Genomic DNA, 16,465 nt, shown 5'->3' on the forward strand with positions numbered 1-16,465 from the left:
ACTAATCATTAGGAAAATGCAAATAAAAATCACAATGAGATACCACTTCACACCCATTAGGTTGGTGATTATCAAGGGCACCAGGGTGGCTCAGTGGGTTAAGCATCTGCCTTTGGTTCAAGTCATGATCTCAGGGTCTTGGGATCCAGCCCCACGTTCAAGCCCCGCATCCAACTCCCGGCTCAGCAGAGAGCCTGCTTCTTCCTCTCCCTTTGCCTGCCACTCCACTTGTGCTTTCTCTGTCAAATAAATACCTAAAATCTTTAAAAATAAATAAATAAATAAATTTTAAAAAGTCTTTTTTTTTTTTAAGATTTTATTTATTTATTTATTTGGCAGAGAGAGATCACAAGTTGGTAGAGAGGCAGGCAGAGAGAGAGAGAGAGAGAGAGGGAAGCAGGCTCCCTGCTGAGCAGAGAGCCCGATGCGGGACTCGATCCCAGGACCCTGAGATCATGACCTGAGCCGAAGGCAGCGGCTTAACCCACTGAGCCACCCAGGCGCCCTTAAAAAGTCTTTTAAAGGGCCGCCTGGGTGGCTCAGTTGTTAAGCATCTGTCTTCCAGCTCAGGTCACGATCCTAGGGTGCTGGGACAGAGCCCTCCATCAGGCTCCCTGCTCTGAAGGAAGTCTGCCTCTCCCTCTCCTACTCCCCCTGCTTGTGTTGCCTCTCTGGCTTTCTCTCTCTGTGTCAAATAAATAAAATCTTTAGAAAGTCTTTTTAGAAAATTAAATAATAAAATGGAGTTGGGAGGCCAGCAGAAGGAGCTCTCACAGCCTGTAAGTCCTCATCAACCGCAGGCCCCAACAGAAAGAGACATACCTTGCACTCCCAAAAGGAAGAAGCCTATTTTTCACTACCCTGACAAAAGGAAGAAAGATTTTCTCCTGCCCAGCAACATCCTGGTCAATGAAAGACCATTACAACTGTTACAGCCAATGAAAACCCACAGACTTCAAACTCCTAGATTAATCCAACTTGGATTTTTTGTTTATAAAAGTCCCTCCCCACTCCCTTTCCTCTATAAAAACAAGTTTCTCTCCTTTGTTCTCCAGATTTGCCTACCATTTTGTTGTAGTTTGGGTGTCCCAAATTGCAATACTCTGCTATTCCCAAAGAAACTCATTTTTGCTGGGAAAATAGGTGAGGGTTTTGTTTTTTTTTTAAGATTTTATTTATTTATTTGACAGAGAGAGATCACAAGTAGGGCAGAGAGGCAGGCAGAGAGAGGGGGAAGGAGGCTCCCCGCTGAGCAGAGAGCCCAATGCTTGCTCCATCCCAGGACCCTGAGATCATGACCTGAGCAGAAGGCAGAGGCTTAACCCACTGAGCCACCCAGGCGCCCCAGTGAGTTTTATTTTTAAGGCTAACAATACATACAATGAACACCTAAAGAACATTTAACAAAATTATTATTCAGCCTTAAAAGGGAAGAATTCTGACACTGGCTATACCAGGGATGAATCCTGCAGACAGTATGCTAATTGAAATAAGTAAATCAGAAAAGAACTAACATAATGTGATTCTACTCTTAATGAGGTACTTAGGCAAATTTAGGGACAGAAAGTAGAATGGCAGTTGTTGGGGGCAGGGACAAAGAGAGACTGGGGAGTTACTAGTTTGAGGGCACAAAACTTTCAGTTTTGCAAGATGAAAGAGTTCTGAAAATGGATGGTGGGGGGTGCCTGGGTGGCTCAGTGGGTTAAAGCCTCTGCCTTCCCCTCAGGTCATGATCCCAGGGTCCTTTCCCAGGATCCTGGGATGGAGCCCAGCTTCAGGCTCTCTGCTCAGCAGGGAGCCTGCTTCCTCCCCTTCCCCCACCTGCCTTTCTGCCTACTTGTAATCTCTGTCTGTCAAATAAATAAAATCTTAAAAAAAAAAAAAAAAAGGATGGTGGTAGCATCTACACAACGGTAACTGTACCATCAAACTGTACACTTAAAAATGGTAAATTTTTTATGTATACTCTGCAGCAAGTAAAAAAAGATTTAAGTTTAAAAATGAATTTAGGATGGGGCGCCTGGGTGGCTCAGTGTGGTTAAGCATCTGCCTTCAGCTCAGGTCATGATCCCGGAACCCTGGGATCAAGCCCCACATTGGGCTCTCTGCTCAGCAGGGGGTCAGCTTCTCCCTCTCTCCTGCTCATGAGCTCTCTCTCTCTCTTGCTCTCTCTCGCTCACTCTCTTTCAAATAAATAAAACCTTTTTAAAATAATTAATAAATAAATAATAAAGAATTTTCTTTTTTATTTCAATTGTCTCCATCATCAGTGCCCCTGCCAATATCTTTATGACTTTAACAGTCTTTAAACTAGTCTTTAGGGCGCCTGGGTGGCTCAAGCAGCTGGTCATGATCTCAGGGTCCTGGGATCGAGTCCCGCATCGGGCTCTCTGCTTAGCAGGGAACCTGCTTCTCTCTCTCTCTCTCTCTGCCTGCCTCTCTGTCTAGTTGTGATTTCTCTCTGTCAAATAAAGTCTTTAAAAAAAAAAAACTTAAAAAAAATAAACTAGTCTTTAACAGTCTTTAGCAGTCTTTAAACTAGTCTCCCACTCTGATCCTATCCTCTGAATAGCAGCCAAAGTGATCTTGATAAGAGGCAAACCTGAAAAGTGAAGTGCCACGCTCAAATCCTTTCTGTGGCTTCCTCCACTGTTGGGACAAAAATAACTTTTTCATGGCTATGATGAAAAAGACAAGGCGGGGGGGTCCAGCTTCACATCTATGGATCTGGAGAAAAGGGAACGCTTGTGCACTGTTGGCAAGAATGTAAATTGGTACTGCCAATATGGAAAACAATATGGAAGACCCTCAAAAAATTAAAAATAGAAACACTCTATGATCCAGCAATTCCACTTCTGGGAATATGTAACACTAAGAAATAAGGAAATAAAAACACTAATTCGAAAAGATATCTGTACCCCCATGTTCACAGCAGCATTATTTATAATAACCAAAGCATGGAAACAACGTCTAAGTGTCCATCAACAAATGAATGAATAAAGAAGTTGGGGTATACACACCATGGAATATTATTCAGCCACAAAAAATTAGGAAATCCTACCATTTGTGTATGTATAGACTTTGGAGGTTTATGCCGAGTAAAAATAAGTCAGATGGAGAAAGACAAATACTTTACAATCTCACATGTGGAATCTTAAAAAAAACAGACTCAGAAAAAGAGATCAGACTTGTGGTTACCAGAGGTGGGTGGTGGAGGGAGGAGGAAATGGAGGAAGGTGGTTAAAAGATACAAACATCCAAGCGAGATAAATAAATAGTAAGGATGTAAGGTACAACATGAGGACGACAGCTAACAATGCTGTACTGATACATTGGAAAATTGTTAAAAGAATAAATCCTAAGACTTCTCATCACAACATTTTTTTCTTCTTCTCTTTTCATTGTATCTATATGAAAAGACAGAATTAGCTGAACCTATTATGGTGATCATTTCACAATATATGCAAATCAAACCATCAGGAAGTAGGCCTGAAACTTATACGGTGATGTATGTCAATTAGTTTTCTTTTTTTTTTTAAGATTTTTTTTTAAAGATTTTATTTATTTGTTTGACAGAGAGAGATCACAAGTGGGCAGAGAGGCAGGCAGAGAGAGAGGAAGGGAAGCAGGCTCCCCGCTAAGCAGAGAGCCTGATTCAGGGCTTGATCCCAGGACCCTGAGATCATGACCTGAGCCAAAGGCAGAGGCTTTAACCCACTGAAACACCCAGGCGCCCCGTCAATTATTTTTCAATGAAACTGGAAAAGACAAAAATTCTTCAGCATGCCCCTCCCACTCCTTCCCAACTAAGGTCTTAATTCCCTACCAGTAGCTGACATGGTTTCATCTCCTGAAATGCTCTCTTCCCCTCCCTCTTCCCCTTAACTCCTACTTTTCCTTCAGAGCTCTATCTTTCCTAACCCTCCACACCAAACTCCCCATTACAAACTTTTACTACCAGGCCCAGCAGACTGAAAACTCACCTATTCTGTCTTGGATCTTGGGCCAGGTATTCTCCCAACATTCTACGACAGAATGAATGATCAGTTTGTCTCCATCACTGACTGCATGCCCCAAAGGAATTTGTAAAAGAGGTTATATACCTATGGTACACTTCCCAACTGGAGTGAGCTGGTTAGGTTCTGCCAGTTTTGCATACGGGAGGGAACAAAGTTCAGAAAAAAGGGAGGGCTGCGAAGAACAAGATCCATGTGAAAGCCGGGGGACTAAAAGGTATGGATTCCTGTCAGGTGTATGTCCCTCCCATCAGGTCCAGACAGAGTAACATCTGTTTCTGTGTATGTCACCTTTGAGGTCCAGCTTCACTCAACCTATTGAAAGAGCATCTTGGAATTGAGTTGCAGTTGGAAACACCAGCCATGGAAGAAGCTCCCTAGGAGATTCTGTTGCTCAGCTAGGGGGAGAACTACAGGTCAATGTTGACAGGTATACAAAGGATATTCTCACCTCACTGATATCCTTTAAGACTGAAAGCTTAGGGTCACCTGGGTGGCTCAGTTGGTTGGGTGACTGCCTTCGGCTGAAGTCATGATCCTGGGGTCCTGGGATCGAGCCCCACATCAGGCTCTCTGCTCAGCAGTAGAGTCTGCTTCTCCCACTCCCCCTGCTCATGCTCTCTCGTTCACTCTCTCTTTCAAATAAATAAAATCTTTAAAAAAAAAAAAGAAGACAACTAAAAGTTTAAGGTTAGGAGTACAGATTCTGGAGTCAGACAGACCCAGATACTAGTTGAGTGATTCCAGACAAATTAGTTTGCCCACCACACAGAAGTACCTTGGTCTCAACTTATTTCACAGTACAATGCACAGGGCACCACCTGGAGGGCTTACCAAAATGCTGATTATGGGCCGCACTCCCACAATTTCTGATTTGGTGGTTCTGGGATGGGATCTGAGAATCTTCATGCCTAGTCAAGTTCCTACCTGATGTGGCTGCTGGTGGTCCAGACACACCACTGTCCTAGCACATGCTGAGAACACAGTAGATGTATACTCAGATATTCTGATAGCTAATTAAGTCCTTTCTCCACTCCCCCCACTCCGCCCCCTGCCCCTGGAGTTTTCAGCTGGTTCCAACTTGCCATGTAGCCTTAGAAAATCTCTTCCGCTTTTTGGATCTCGGGTCTCACATTTGCCAAAAAAGGGTGCTGGGCCAAGATGAGACACGAAATTAATACAGAAAACAGTTTACATCTGGAAGAGGTCCTACGGAATTAGGGGAGAAAACGAGCAAGGACTAAATCCTGAAGGGGACGCTTGGGACTTCCGGGGAGCCAGTGTTGGGCTCCAAAAGACGCGGAAAAACAGGGCAGCGTTCTGCCCCGCTGCTGTATGGGACAAACCGTGGAGGGCTGGGCGACGCTCAAGTCTAACCTCGTCTCTCTATCCAGATGCCGTTCTCCAGTCGCCACAGCGCCTCCCCGCGCTCGCGTCACCACCCCACCTAGATTGTCCCTTCCCTCTCACCATACCGTGCGCCTGGCGGAAGCTTGGCGTCACTTCCGTCACGCGTAGACCGCTTGCGCGGAGGTGACGGCTTGCACGGCTGTCGATTGGCTGCGTGGGTTCGTCGGCGGGAGGACGTGCGGCGCTACGTTGCTCCTCCCTCCGCAGCGCCTGGTCCCGGCGGAGCCAGCGAGCCGAGCCGGCGTTTTGGCCGAGTGAAGGCAGCGGCAGCGCGCCACGGAGCCTGACCAGTGATTCTGTCGCTGTCGCCGCCGCTCTGCGCGCCGTGATTCGTGACCCCAGAGCCCGACTCCTTTTGGCCTGGCCCGCGCGCCCCTCGCCCGGCCCGGGCGGCGCGACGGGAGGATGAGCGGCGGGCGGCGAAAGGAGGAGCCGCCTCAGCCGCAGCTGGCCAACGGGGCCCTCAAAGTGTCTGTCTGGAGCAAGGTGCTGCGGAGCGACGCAGCCTGGGAAGACAAGGTGCGGTGGGACCTGGCGAGGGCGCAGGTTCGAGGAGCCGGTTGGGACTCGGGGACGAATGGACAGGCCCGAGCCTGCCGCTGCCGGGTCCGGGCGCGGCGGAGTGTTTGGCTTGTGTTGGGTCGGGGCGGGGGGTCGGCGTGGTGGTGGCACTAAGGTGTCGGGGCGAACTTGGCGGGCCCGGGCCTGTCAGCCGGGCTCGGGGCTCACCGCGGAGTGAAGCCGACTGGGTCACGCGGGAAGCAGCGAGGAGGGGGCACAGGAGTTGCCACCCGCGGGCAGGGCGTATGCCTGAACGGCGAGAGTGAGCTGAATTCGACCTCCGCCTTTTGCTCCCAGTAGGATCTTCAGTAAGTGACTTGTCTTCTCCGAATGAATTACTTAATACGGTCGTTAGTACCAACAGTAACGGTAACAGTCTTCTACCGAAGACTTTCTGCCAGGTGCTCTGTCCACGCATTGTTTCACTCAGTTCTCAGAACAGCTCTGGGGGCGCCTGGGTGGCTCAGTGGGTTAAAGCCTCTGCCTTCGGCTCAGGTCATGATCCCAGGGTCCCGGGATGGAGCCCCGCATCGGGCTCTCTGCTCAGCGGGGAGCCTGCTTCCTCCTCTCTCTCTGCCTGCCTCTCTGCCTACTTGTGATCTCTGTCAAATAAGTAAATAAAATCTTTTTAAAAAAAGAAAAAAAGAACAGCTCTGAAGTGGGGTACCGTGGTGCAGGAAAGCCTTTAGCACGTGATGAGGGTTACTGAAGGTGAGCTGCCATTGCTTTTAATTAGATGAGAAATACCAAATGCCTTAATAACTGCGAGAAGGGAGATTGAAACCGCCTCTTGGAGGTGTGTGAGAGAGGGAGGGAGAGGGCGAAACCACAAAATGTGTGTTGAGAGACTATTGGGGCTTCAAGATTTTTACACTGGTCACATGCTTTCAGAAGATCTGAATGTAGGCACTCCCCAGCTCTGCCCCATGATCTGGAAGGGACCAACACAGACAGCTTGATTCCAGTTGGCCTGAAAAGAATGTTATATTTGCAGTTTTTCCCTTGTTTTTCTGGACCGATGAAGTGGGTCCTCCTTCCTGGAGCTCCGGGGGGGGGGGGGGAGAGGGATGGGAGGTACTTCCTGAAGGTCCCCTTGTCCTGCCCCCAGCCCTGCCCAGCTCTTGCAAAACGTTTATGATCTGCTGTGTCATTTCTTTCTTCCTTCTTGTACAAGGACTGGTTTCTGCAATCTGGGGCAGGTCGGAAACCTGAGTCTTCAGCGTCCTTGTATGAAAATCAGATATGCTGGCACCTGCCTTCAGCACTTTTGTTTCTAATTCCTTTCTTCTTTGTTGCTTAAAATTCAGTGTGCAGGAAGATGGTGCTGAGTAGGTTAACAGTCAGCCCTTCTGCCTATGGATAGTGTGCCTAGGTCTCTCCTCTGAGTCAGTGTTCTGTGGCCAATAGCACAGTTACTTTCACAGCCGTTTCATCACAAGTCATTTCATTTTTGAAGCTTCTAAAAAAAGTAAATAATTTTCCTGGAATTTTTAGCACACAGGCCCAAAAGTCCTCATTTAAGAGAAAATTTAAGAGAAATATATCCTTTTTTTTTTTTTTTTTTTTTTTTTTTCTTTTAAACCGTGTTTTAGTATAAGAAGTGGAGATCAGAAAACTACGTACCATTGCTCTTGGAGACATTTCTATGGAAAATGTGTTTATAGCAGCAAGCTTTTTTACTCCTCACCTATTACAGAGGTTTTCTTTCACGTGGCATCCACTGCAGATAATGCATGCGTTCTTTCTTTCTTTCCACAGGATGAGTTTTTAGATGTGATCTACTGGTTCCGACAGATCATTGCTGTGGTCCTAGGTGTTATTTGGGGAGTGCTACCATTGCGAGGTTTCTTGGGAATAGCTGGGTAAGTCTTGGGTATGTTCCATTTTCTTGTATCAGTTTTGCTCACGTAGTGATTTTGTTTCCTTTTTATGGAAAGGGCCATTACTAAGTGGTGGAATACACACACACATTTTAAGATGACTTGGGGAGGGGGGAGGAGATGACTTTGTATGGGTGAGAGAGCGAAGTGACAAAAGCAGAAAAGGAGCCCCATGGTGGCACTCCTGGGTTAGGTGCAGCATTTCTCAGTTCAGAGGCCTGGGAACGTCTTCGTTTAGACATGTTATTTTTCCAGAGACCGGACTGGAGCAGTCCTTTCATTTATGGATCCAAAGTGATCTCATGCAGGAGGCTCTGCACTGCCTGTTGGTAGCGGCCATCTAGTTTTCTGGCATGACCTTTGTACTGATGGAAATTTGGAAAGTAGAGGAACTTCTGTACTTGATGGCCTTATACAGGCACTGTGCTGGATGTCTTGGAACTTGGCTTGGACAGAAGTTATTTCAGATCCCTACTTTTTAAAAGCAGTGAGGAAGTAGGAGGTTGCACCCTCACTTTTTACTGTGTTTCCATGGCCGGTGGCAGCACAGTTGACACCTACCCCTGGTCTTGGCTCAGCTTGTTAACAAGCGACTGAAAGTGATGAGTCCGCATGCCCACCAGACTGAATTAAAACGATGTGTAGGAGTAGAGTCTCAAGATAGGAATTGTGGGTAAGCTACAGTGGGAAATGGACAGGCAAGCTTGTGAACTTTTCTTTTTTTTCCACACCCGGAATATAAACTATGATCCTTAACCATGGAATATCACATTGGTTGTTTTAGGGGTGATCACATCTCTTGTTCCCTCACTGTAGGGTGAAAAGGGTGAAACAGATTTCAAATCCCTGTGAGTTCCTATTTTCTCGAAAGATAACCCAAAAGGCATGTATAATCTCCTCTTCTAACTAAAAAAGGTTTTTAATTTATGATACTGAGCAAAGCATTTGTCCAAGGAAGGCGTTAGAGTTTGTTATGCTTTGCCTGACTTTGACGGAGTGGACACGTGATGAGTTCTGAGTGATGGTGAGGAGACAAAGGACCTGGGGTTCATAGGTCTTCCCTTGTTGGAGGAGGTGTATAGATAACTCTTCAGAATGTTGGTCATCCCATTTGAGGTTTCTGTGAAAGAAAAGGCCTACGAGAAAAGGTCAGAGAAAGGGGGAAGGCAGTCTGAAGACAAGAGGGAATCCCTCTTCTTCCCAAGACCACTTTTCTAGGAGAGAGTAACACGGGTTCAGAGCCCTTGCTCCCATCTTGCAGGATTCCTAAGAGATTTCTCTGAAGTCACCCAATCTAGGAATAATATAGCAAAGACCAGAGTTAGTTTAGTATCCTTGCCACTGTGGCAGATGAGTTAAGCTATTTAGAGATCTCTTTTTTTTTTTCTTTTTAAGATTTTTTTTATTTATTTATTTGACAGACAGAGATCACAAGTAGGCAGAGAGGCAGGCAGAGAGAGAGAGGAAGGGAAGCAGGCTCCCTGCTGGGCAGAGAGCCCGACGCGGGGCTCAATCCTAGGACCCTGGAATCATGACCCGAGCCGAAGGCAGAGGCTTTAACCCACTGAGCCACCCAGGCGCCCCTCTTTTTTCTTTTAACTATAGAATGGATTCAAGTTCCAGCTCTGCCACTTTCAAGCTACATAATTTTGGGCTCACCTCTCTGAGCTTTCATTCTCTCATCACTGGAAAGGGGAGGACACTAAAAGTGCCCTCCTCCTAAGACTGATGTGTGAACTAAATGAGATAACACAAGTAAATTCCTAAATGTAGTGCTTAGTACATCATATGCACTCCATAAATGGTTCACTGCAGTCATATGATTAGCTTTACAAAGAGTGCTAAAAATGGCTATTGAAAAAAAAAACAAAACAGGAGGGGCGCCTGAGTGGCTCAGTCCTTAAGCATCTGCCTTCGGCTCAGGTCATGATCCCAGTGTTCTAGGATCAAGCCCCGCATCGGGCTCCCTGCTTCTCCCTCTCACACTCCTGCTTATGTTCCCTCTCTTGCTGTCTCTCCCTCTGTCAAATCAATAAAATTTTTAAATTAATTTTTATTGATATATTTGACAGAGAAGGCACAAGGACGGGGAGCATCAGAAGGAGAGGGAGAAGCAGGCTCCCCGCTAAGCAGGGAGCCTGACACGGGGCTCAGTCCCAGGACCCTGGAATCATGACCTGAGCCGAAGGCAGACACTTAACTGACTGAGCCATCCAAATAAAGTCTTTTTTTTTTTTTAATAATTTTTATTTATTTGACAGAGAGAAATCACAACTCTGCAGAGAGGCAGGCAGAGAGAGAGGAAGCAGGCTCCCCGCAAAACAGAGAGCCTGATGTGGGGCTCGATCCCAGGACCCCGGGATCATGACCTGAGCCAAAGGCAGAGGTTTTTTTTTTTTGTTTTTTTTTTAAAGATTTTATTTATTTATTTGACAGAGAGAGATCGTAAGTAGGCAGAGAGGCAGACAGAGAGAGTGAGAGGGAAGCAGGCTCCCTGCTGAGCAGAGAGCCCGATGCGGGACTCGATCCCAGGACCCTGAGATCACGACCCGAGCCGAAGGCAGCAGCTTAAACCACTGAGCCACCCAGGCGCCCCGAAGGCAGAGGTTTTAACGCACTGAGCCACCCAGGCGCCCCCCAAATAAAGTCTTAAAAAAAAGAGGAAAGGGACGCCTGGGTGGCTTAGATTGTTAAGCATTTGCCTTTGGCTCAGGTCATGATCCCAGGGTCCTGGGATCAAGTCCTACATCAGGCTCCCTGCTTAGCAGGGAAGTCTGCTTCTCCCTCTGCCTGCTGTTCCCCCTGCTTGTTCTCCCTCTCTCTCTCTCTCTCTCTGACAAAATCTTTTTTAAAAAGGAAAAAACAAAACAGTAAAGGAGGTGTTTGGGAGTGAATTTGCCTTGGAGTGGCTCACCCATAGTACCACTTTCTCAGAACTGCCTGTTTCCTGGGGTTTAGTCCCAGGCTGTCCTGCCAGAGCCAGTTTCTCTCACTTCAAACAAATCCTATCCCTCCTTTGGTTGGCACCTTTCCCCTTGCTCTTGGAAAAGGCCCAAGGACATTTATTTTTCCACACACACTCCCTCTTCTCCATCTGTCTGACCCAGTTGCCTGGGCTTAGGGCAAGACTGCTTTGGTGCTCAGTTCTGGTGACCCTCTCCTCTCCGCTTTCCGCCTTAACTGCCCTCTCTCTGGGCTCCACCTTGGCTTCTCTTCATTCTGGTATGGTGACAGTCAGGGCATATTAAGGTAAAACCATTTTCTCTGTTCTCATTATTTATACTTTGAGAACTGAGTGGTGGTTCTGTTCTGCAGAACAGGAAGTTTTGCATCTTCCTTTCTTGCCTGTCTCTCATAGAACCTGGCACCACGATTAATAGGTGTTCAGTGAATGCTTATTAAAATTTTTTAAAACCCAAATTGAATTCCCACCAATCCTTGAAAGCAGGGCCATACCTTATTGTTATCAGTGTAGCCTCCCAGCCCTGAAATCAGAGTATTTGTTAGAGGTTCATTATTTTGTTAAAATTCTGATTGGAATTTTTAGGATAGAGTTAAAAATGGATTGGAGAGTCTTTTTAAGGTTTTTTTTCCCTCAACCCCAGTCCAGCACATTCATTTCTTTGTCTGCACATCTGTGTAATTCTCTCCCTCATTTATAATATATAGGATTTATGCCCATCCTTAAAGCTCAGTTTGAGCTCCAGTCCTTTCCTGAGCCCTCCCCCTTGACCACCAAACTTTTAAATGCCCGTGTTTCTGTGACCCTTGGAAGGCAGGGGCTGTGTTACCTCTTTTCTCTCTATTATCCCGAATCTCCTTTTTTCCTTATACTTCCGATCTCTTATCACTAAGCAACCACTATTATAGCCAGAGACTCTCAGTGAGGCTCAGCCATTCTCCATCCCTAGCTTACTAGCTGAGTCCCAGAGTGACATTTCTTTTTCTTTTTTTTTTTTTTAAAGATTTTATTTATTTATTTGACAGAGAGAGATCACAAGTAGATAGGCAGGCAGAGAGAGAGAGAGAGGGAAGCAGGCTCCCCGCTGAGCAGAGAGCCCGACGTGGGACTCGATCCCAGGACCCCGAGATCATGACCTGAGCCGAAGGCAGCGGCCCAACCCACTGAGCCACCCAGGCGCCCCGAGAGTGACATTTCTGAGTCCTGCTAGTAGTCTTTGTCTGGAACCACTAACAGCCTGTCCAGAATGAAACTCCACAGGGCACCTGGGTGGCTCACTCGGTTGAGCCCCTGGCTCTGGATTTCAGCTCAGGTTGTGATCTCAGGGTCCTGGGATTGAGCCCTGCACTGGGCTCTGTACTCAGCAAGGAATCTGCTTGAAGATTCTCTCTCTCTCCTGCCCTTCCTGGCCCCCTGCCATCTCGCACATGCATGCACGCTCTCTCTCTCTAAAATAAATAAGCCAGTCTTTCAAAAACAAAACAAAATGAAACTCCTGACAGAGAGAGGCAGCCAGATTGGCTGAGTCCCAAGATTTCTGGCAGAAGATAAGGATGTGGTCACAACATGGCCAAGCCAAGGACTGGATTTTGTGTGAAATCCAAGAAAAACCTTCTGTTCTTCCTGACTCCCTGCCTGTTAACTGGAACCATTATACTCCCAGGTCCTTAGGCTTGAAGCCTTTGGGTTTCTTGCCTCTCCATTCAGCCATTTCCCAGTCCCTGTCCTCAAGCTTGCTTTCTTTTTCTTTTTTTTTTTTTTTTTTAAAGATTTTATTTATTTATTTGACAGAGATCGCAGGTAGGCAGAGAAACAGGTGGCGGGGGGTGGGGAAGCAGGCTCCCTGCTGAGCAGAGAGCCCAATGCGGAGCTCAATCCCAGGACCCCGGGACCATGACCGGAGCCGAAGGCAGAGGCTTTAATCCACTGAGCCACCCAGGTGCCCCTCAAGCTTTATTTCTGCTCATGTCCTAAAACATGGTACAAGTCTAAACCAGTCTCCCAGCTCCTGTTTCCCCAACTCATGAGAAAGCCCATACTCTAACTACTCACAAAGTAGACTTCTGCGTGCCTGGCAGGCGCAACCAGTAGAGCATGTGAATCTTGATCTCAGGGTTGGGGGTTCGAGCCCCTGTTGGGTGTGGAGACTACTTAAAATTTTTAAAATGAAAACGAGAAAACTGGACTTCGGACATATGTATAGTCTGTCTCGTGCTCAAACAGCCTCAGGGTCTGCTCCCAATACTGACTGACACTCTTCAACAGCATTGTATGGCCCTGCCCCATGCCAGCCCACACTTCATCCATTAGGAGGAACCAGTTCTTTGTGTTTTCCACCCCAGCCTTCAGGAGGAGTGTGACCTAAGACTTACAGCCCCCCAATAGATTAGATCCTGTGGCTTGGAAGATCATAAAGTGTTGATCTGTTCATAAAAATCACCTTTACGTGGTGACTGTACGAAGAGATAAGTAGATCAGGATGGTAACGTTACACCTCACTGCATTCTAAATGCTTTATTAGTTAAATAATACAAGATGGGGGATCAGAGACCTTCCTGGAGGTGCTCACAAACCTTTGGTTTCAGTTCCCTGCTCACCGCTCTCTGTTTTTGGCCTCCTCCTAACCAATAGCTGAGGGACAGCAGTGTTCACCGTTGCATCAGGTGCGTAGCCAACAGTGCATATCCGGACACTGTCTCCCAGTGGGAATGGACCCATGAGCTACTTTAGTGTGCTTGCTCGTTCCACTAGGCCAGGAAGCAGCAGCCTAACATGTGTCTGTCCCGTGGCCACCCCACCCCAGCGGGAGCTACTTGGAGGCCCATGTCCGGTACTAGTCCTATTTGGGATGGTTCAGCTACCATGCTGTCTTACTGTGAGAGGGCCTGGAGAAGTTTTATGTGCGTTTAAATTTAAAATTTTTTTCGCTGGGCATCTAAAAAAAAGTTGCTCTTTTTGTCTCTAGCTCAGCCACTGGGCAGTTCCATCAAGGGTCTAGGTCCGTGTATTTTTTCACTTGCCCCCATAACGCAACTACTTAACTGCAACCATGAGTGTCTTGGTAAGTCTGGACTGTGGTCGTGGGAGTTCTGAGTCTTCTGAGCTCATAGTTTGTGTTCGGTGCTTGTCTTCCCTCCAGATTCTGCCTGATCAATGCAGGAGTCCTGTATCTCTACTTCAGCAACTACCTACAGATAGATGAGGAAGAATATGGTGGCACATGGGAGCTCACAAAAGAGGGGTTTATGACATCTTTTGCCTTGTTCATGGTATGTATAGCTGACAGTTATAATAGTAAATCCTCTCGTTTCTCCCGCGGAGCACACTGTTTGGGTTACACTGTGTGATCAGGGTACCATTTTTCAAAAGGCTCCAGGGATTGGAGGGCATTTCCTCCATCAAGTCCTGTTGTCCCAAAGGATGTGGTATGGTACACTGCAGTCTCCCTGTTGGTGTACACACCCAGGGCCTGTCATCAGCTTCTACATCTGATTCTCAAATCTGGCTGCATAGTAGAAATTGGGAAACATTTAAAAATAGGTTTGGCATTCATAATAACTGAAGAAGCATAAACAACCGTTACCTGGTCAGTAGATAAATAAGATGTTGTATAGCCATATGGTATTCAACCGTAAAGAGGAATAAAGTACTGGTAGGGATTACAACTTTGAATTTTTAAAACATTATGCTTAGTGAAAGAAGCTAGACACAAAAACATGTTATGTGATTCCATTTACATGTAAAATGTCCAGAATAGGCAAATCCACACAGATAAAAAGTCGATTAGTGGTTGCCGGTGGCTGGACTGTGAGGAAATGGAAAGAAACTGAAGATGATGCAAATGTCCCAGAATCAGTTGGTGATCTTTGCACAAGTCTGTGAATATACTAAAAACTCTGTATTGTGTATATATATGTGTGTGTGTGTGTGTGTGTATGTGTGTGTGTATTTATTATATACTTTAAAAGGTGAACTTTATGAAATGTGAATTATATCTCAAAAGTTAATTTTTTAAAACTTGTAGACCCCAGCGCAAATCAGTAAAATCAGAATCTCTGGGTGAGGGTGCCTGGGCATACATACGTACTAAAGGTTTCAGGAGATTGCAATGAATAGCCAGTTTTGAGAACCTCTGCTTTGTTTGATGTGAAGCTGACAGGATATGTTGGTGGTTTCTATTCCACTTCTGTTGTTAATCCTGATACTTTACCCATATCATTTCCACATCTATAACTCTACCCCCGAGTGCTCCAGTCACTATTTGGTTGAGAGGGAAGCTTGTCTGTGGTCCCTTTGGGAGCACTGGTGGGTGACCCTGGGCTCTCTTAGACACAGCTTGATTTCAGTGAAATTGTTTAGGCCTCCAGTCCAGTTGCCCTGAATAGCCCTTAGAAGCCCACCATGCATACATTATTTAACATACTTCTTTTGTGGAATAGGGGCCTGTGTTGACCTAGGTGATCTGTGACCATTGCTTGTCTTCTCTCTAGGTTATTTGGATCATTTTTTACACTGCCATCCACTATGACTGATGGTGTACAGACCCCACCTGCTCTCTGTCCGGTCCAAGGGACCGTCATAGTTACAGCACAGAAACATGATTGTAGGGACACCCCAGCCACATGGAACCTGGAAGACCCATGTTTCCTGGACCGAGAATCAGTGTGTTGGGCATCAGTGTTTTCTGCAAGGGTTGTGATCTGAAACTTTTTAAAGAACCAACCGCCTTTTGGAGAAGCATTTCTGAATTGTCTATCACCAACCATTTCTTCTTGGATATCATCATGAAACACCTGTTTGCTGATGGGAGCTGTCGTTTAATTTGATGCACCTCTGGATCCGGATGAAACATTAAATTGTCTTCCTCACTTCTCCATCAGGTGTACAGTTTTTAAACTATCAGTGGCATTTCAAGTTTTCTGAAAACAGTGTGGCAGTATGTGCGTGGTCATTAGCACAGTACAAGCATCATCTAATAACAGTTTCCATTGTAGAATGTTTTCGGGTACTTGAATAAATCAGATCTTTAATTGAAAATCTGTTGATGATACCTGTTAAAGCTCTTCCCACCTCACCTCTAGCCTCAGACCCCTGCCCTCCAACCTCATCCTTTACCTCCTCTCCCTGCTCCTGTAGCAGCTCCGGCTAGGTCTCTCTTTCCTTAATGGGCAGCAGAGAAATCAAGGGCTAGAGTTGGTGTAGGCTGTGGCCTTGGCTTTGTGGAGAGAAGCTTAGTGACTTCTGATGCCCCTGCCTGGTGCTGGGAGACGTGACTGACCTCACTGCACTGTGCTAGACCCAGAAAGAGCCATTTTGTGTTTGGCCACAAGGTGGCAGGGCCACTGTAGCCAGGAAAGCTTAGGCAGGTTTACATGATAAGCCACAAAATGAAATAGAGATCTTGGAGCAATGACTGTCCAGAGAAGAGGCCTGATGGGGCTCTTTGAGAACCTGGACTCTCAGGGGTCCCCTTTGCTCTGGGGTCCAGGTAGAGGCTGGACATCCTGGGTTCTGTTGCTGTGGGAAGACATCCATCCCTTTTGCTTTCCTGTCCCTTCTAGCTATTGTCCTGCCTTCTGAAGTATGGTATTCTGAGTGAGACTTGTAAATTTTCTTTAAATGATTTTTTTTTTCGT

The 16,465-nt window shown here is 46.4% G+C and overlaps 1 protein-coding gene and 1 long non-coding RNA gene across 3 annotated transcripts; one reads left to right on the top strand and one right to left on the bottom strand.

Moving 5' to 3' along the window:
• Positions 1–202: 202 nt before the first annotated feature.
• LOC123926502 lies at positions 203–4,511 on the bottom strand. Its single transcript, XR_006815283.1, has 3 exons — positions 4,104–4,511; positions 3,984–4,025; positions 203–239 (listed from the first exon to the last, which is right to left on the bottom strand). It is a non-coding gene; the product is annotated as an uncharacterized LOC123926502 (long non-coding RNA).
• A 1,077-nt stretch (positions 4,512–5,588) lies between these two features.
• RAB5IF (RAB5 interacting factor) lies at positions 5,589–15,866 on the top strand. Of its 2 annotated transcripts, XM_045980391.1 has the most exons (4): positions 5,594–5,945; positions 7,746–7,849; positions 13,969–14,098; positions 15,320–15,866. In XM_045980391.1, the coding sequence occupies exons 1-4, from the start codon at positions 5,832–5,834 to the stop codon at positions 15,359–15,361; spliced, it is 390 nt and encodes a 129-aa protein (XP_045836347.1). In that variant the 5' UTR covers positions 5,594–5,831; the 3' UTR covers positions 15,362–15,866. The 2 variants fall into 2 exon arrangements, with proteins under 2 accessions (XP_045836348.1, XP_045836347.1); XM_045980392.1 differs by lacking the exon at positions 13,969–14,098 and having other exon boundaries at positions 5,589–5,945.
• The last annotated feature ends 599 nt before the right edge of the window (positions 15,867–16,465 follow it).

Source organism: Meles meles, chromosome 16 (assembly GCF_922984935.1).
Source record: "Meles meles chromosome 16, mMelMel3.1 paternal haplotype, whole genome shotgun sequence".
Taxonomy (NCBI): domain Eukaryota; kingdom Metazoa; phylum Chordata; class Mammalia; order Carnivora; family Mustelidae; genus Meles; species Meles meles.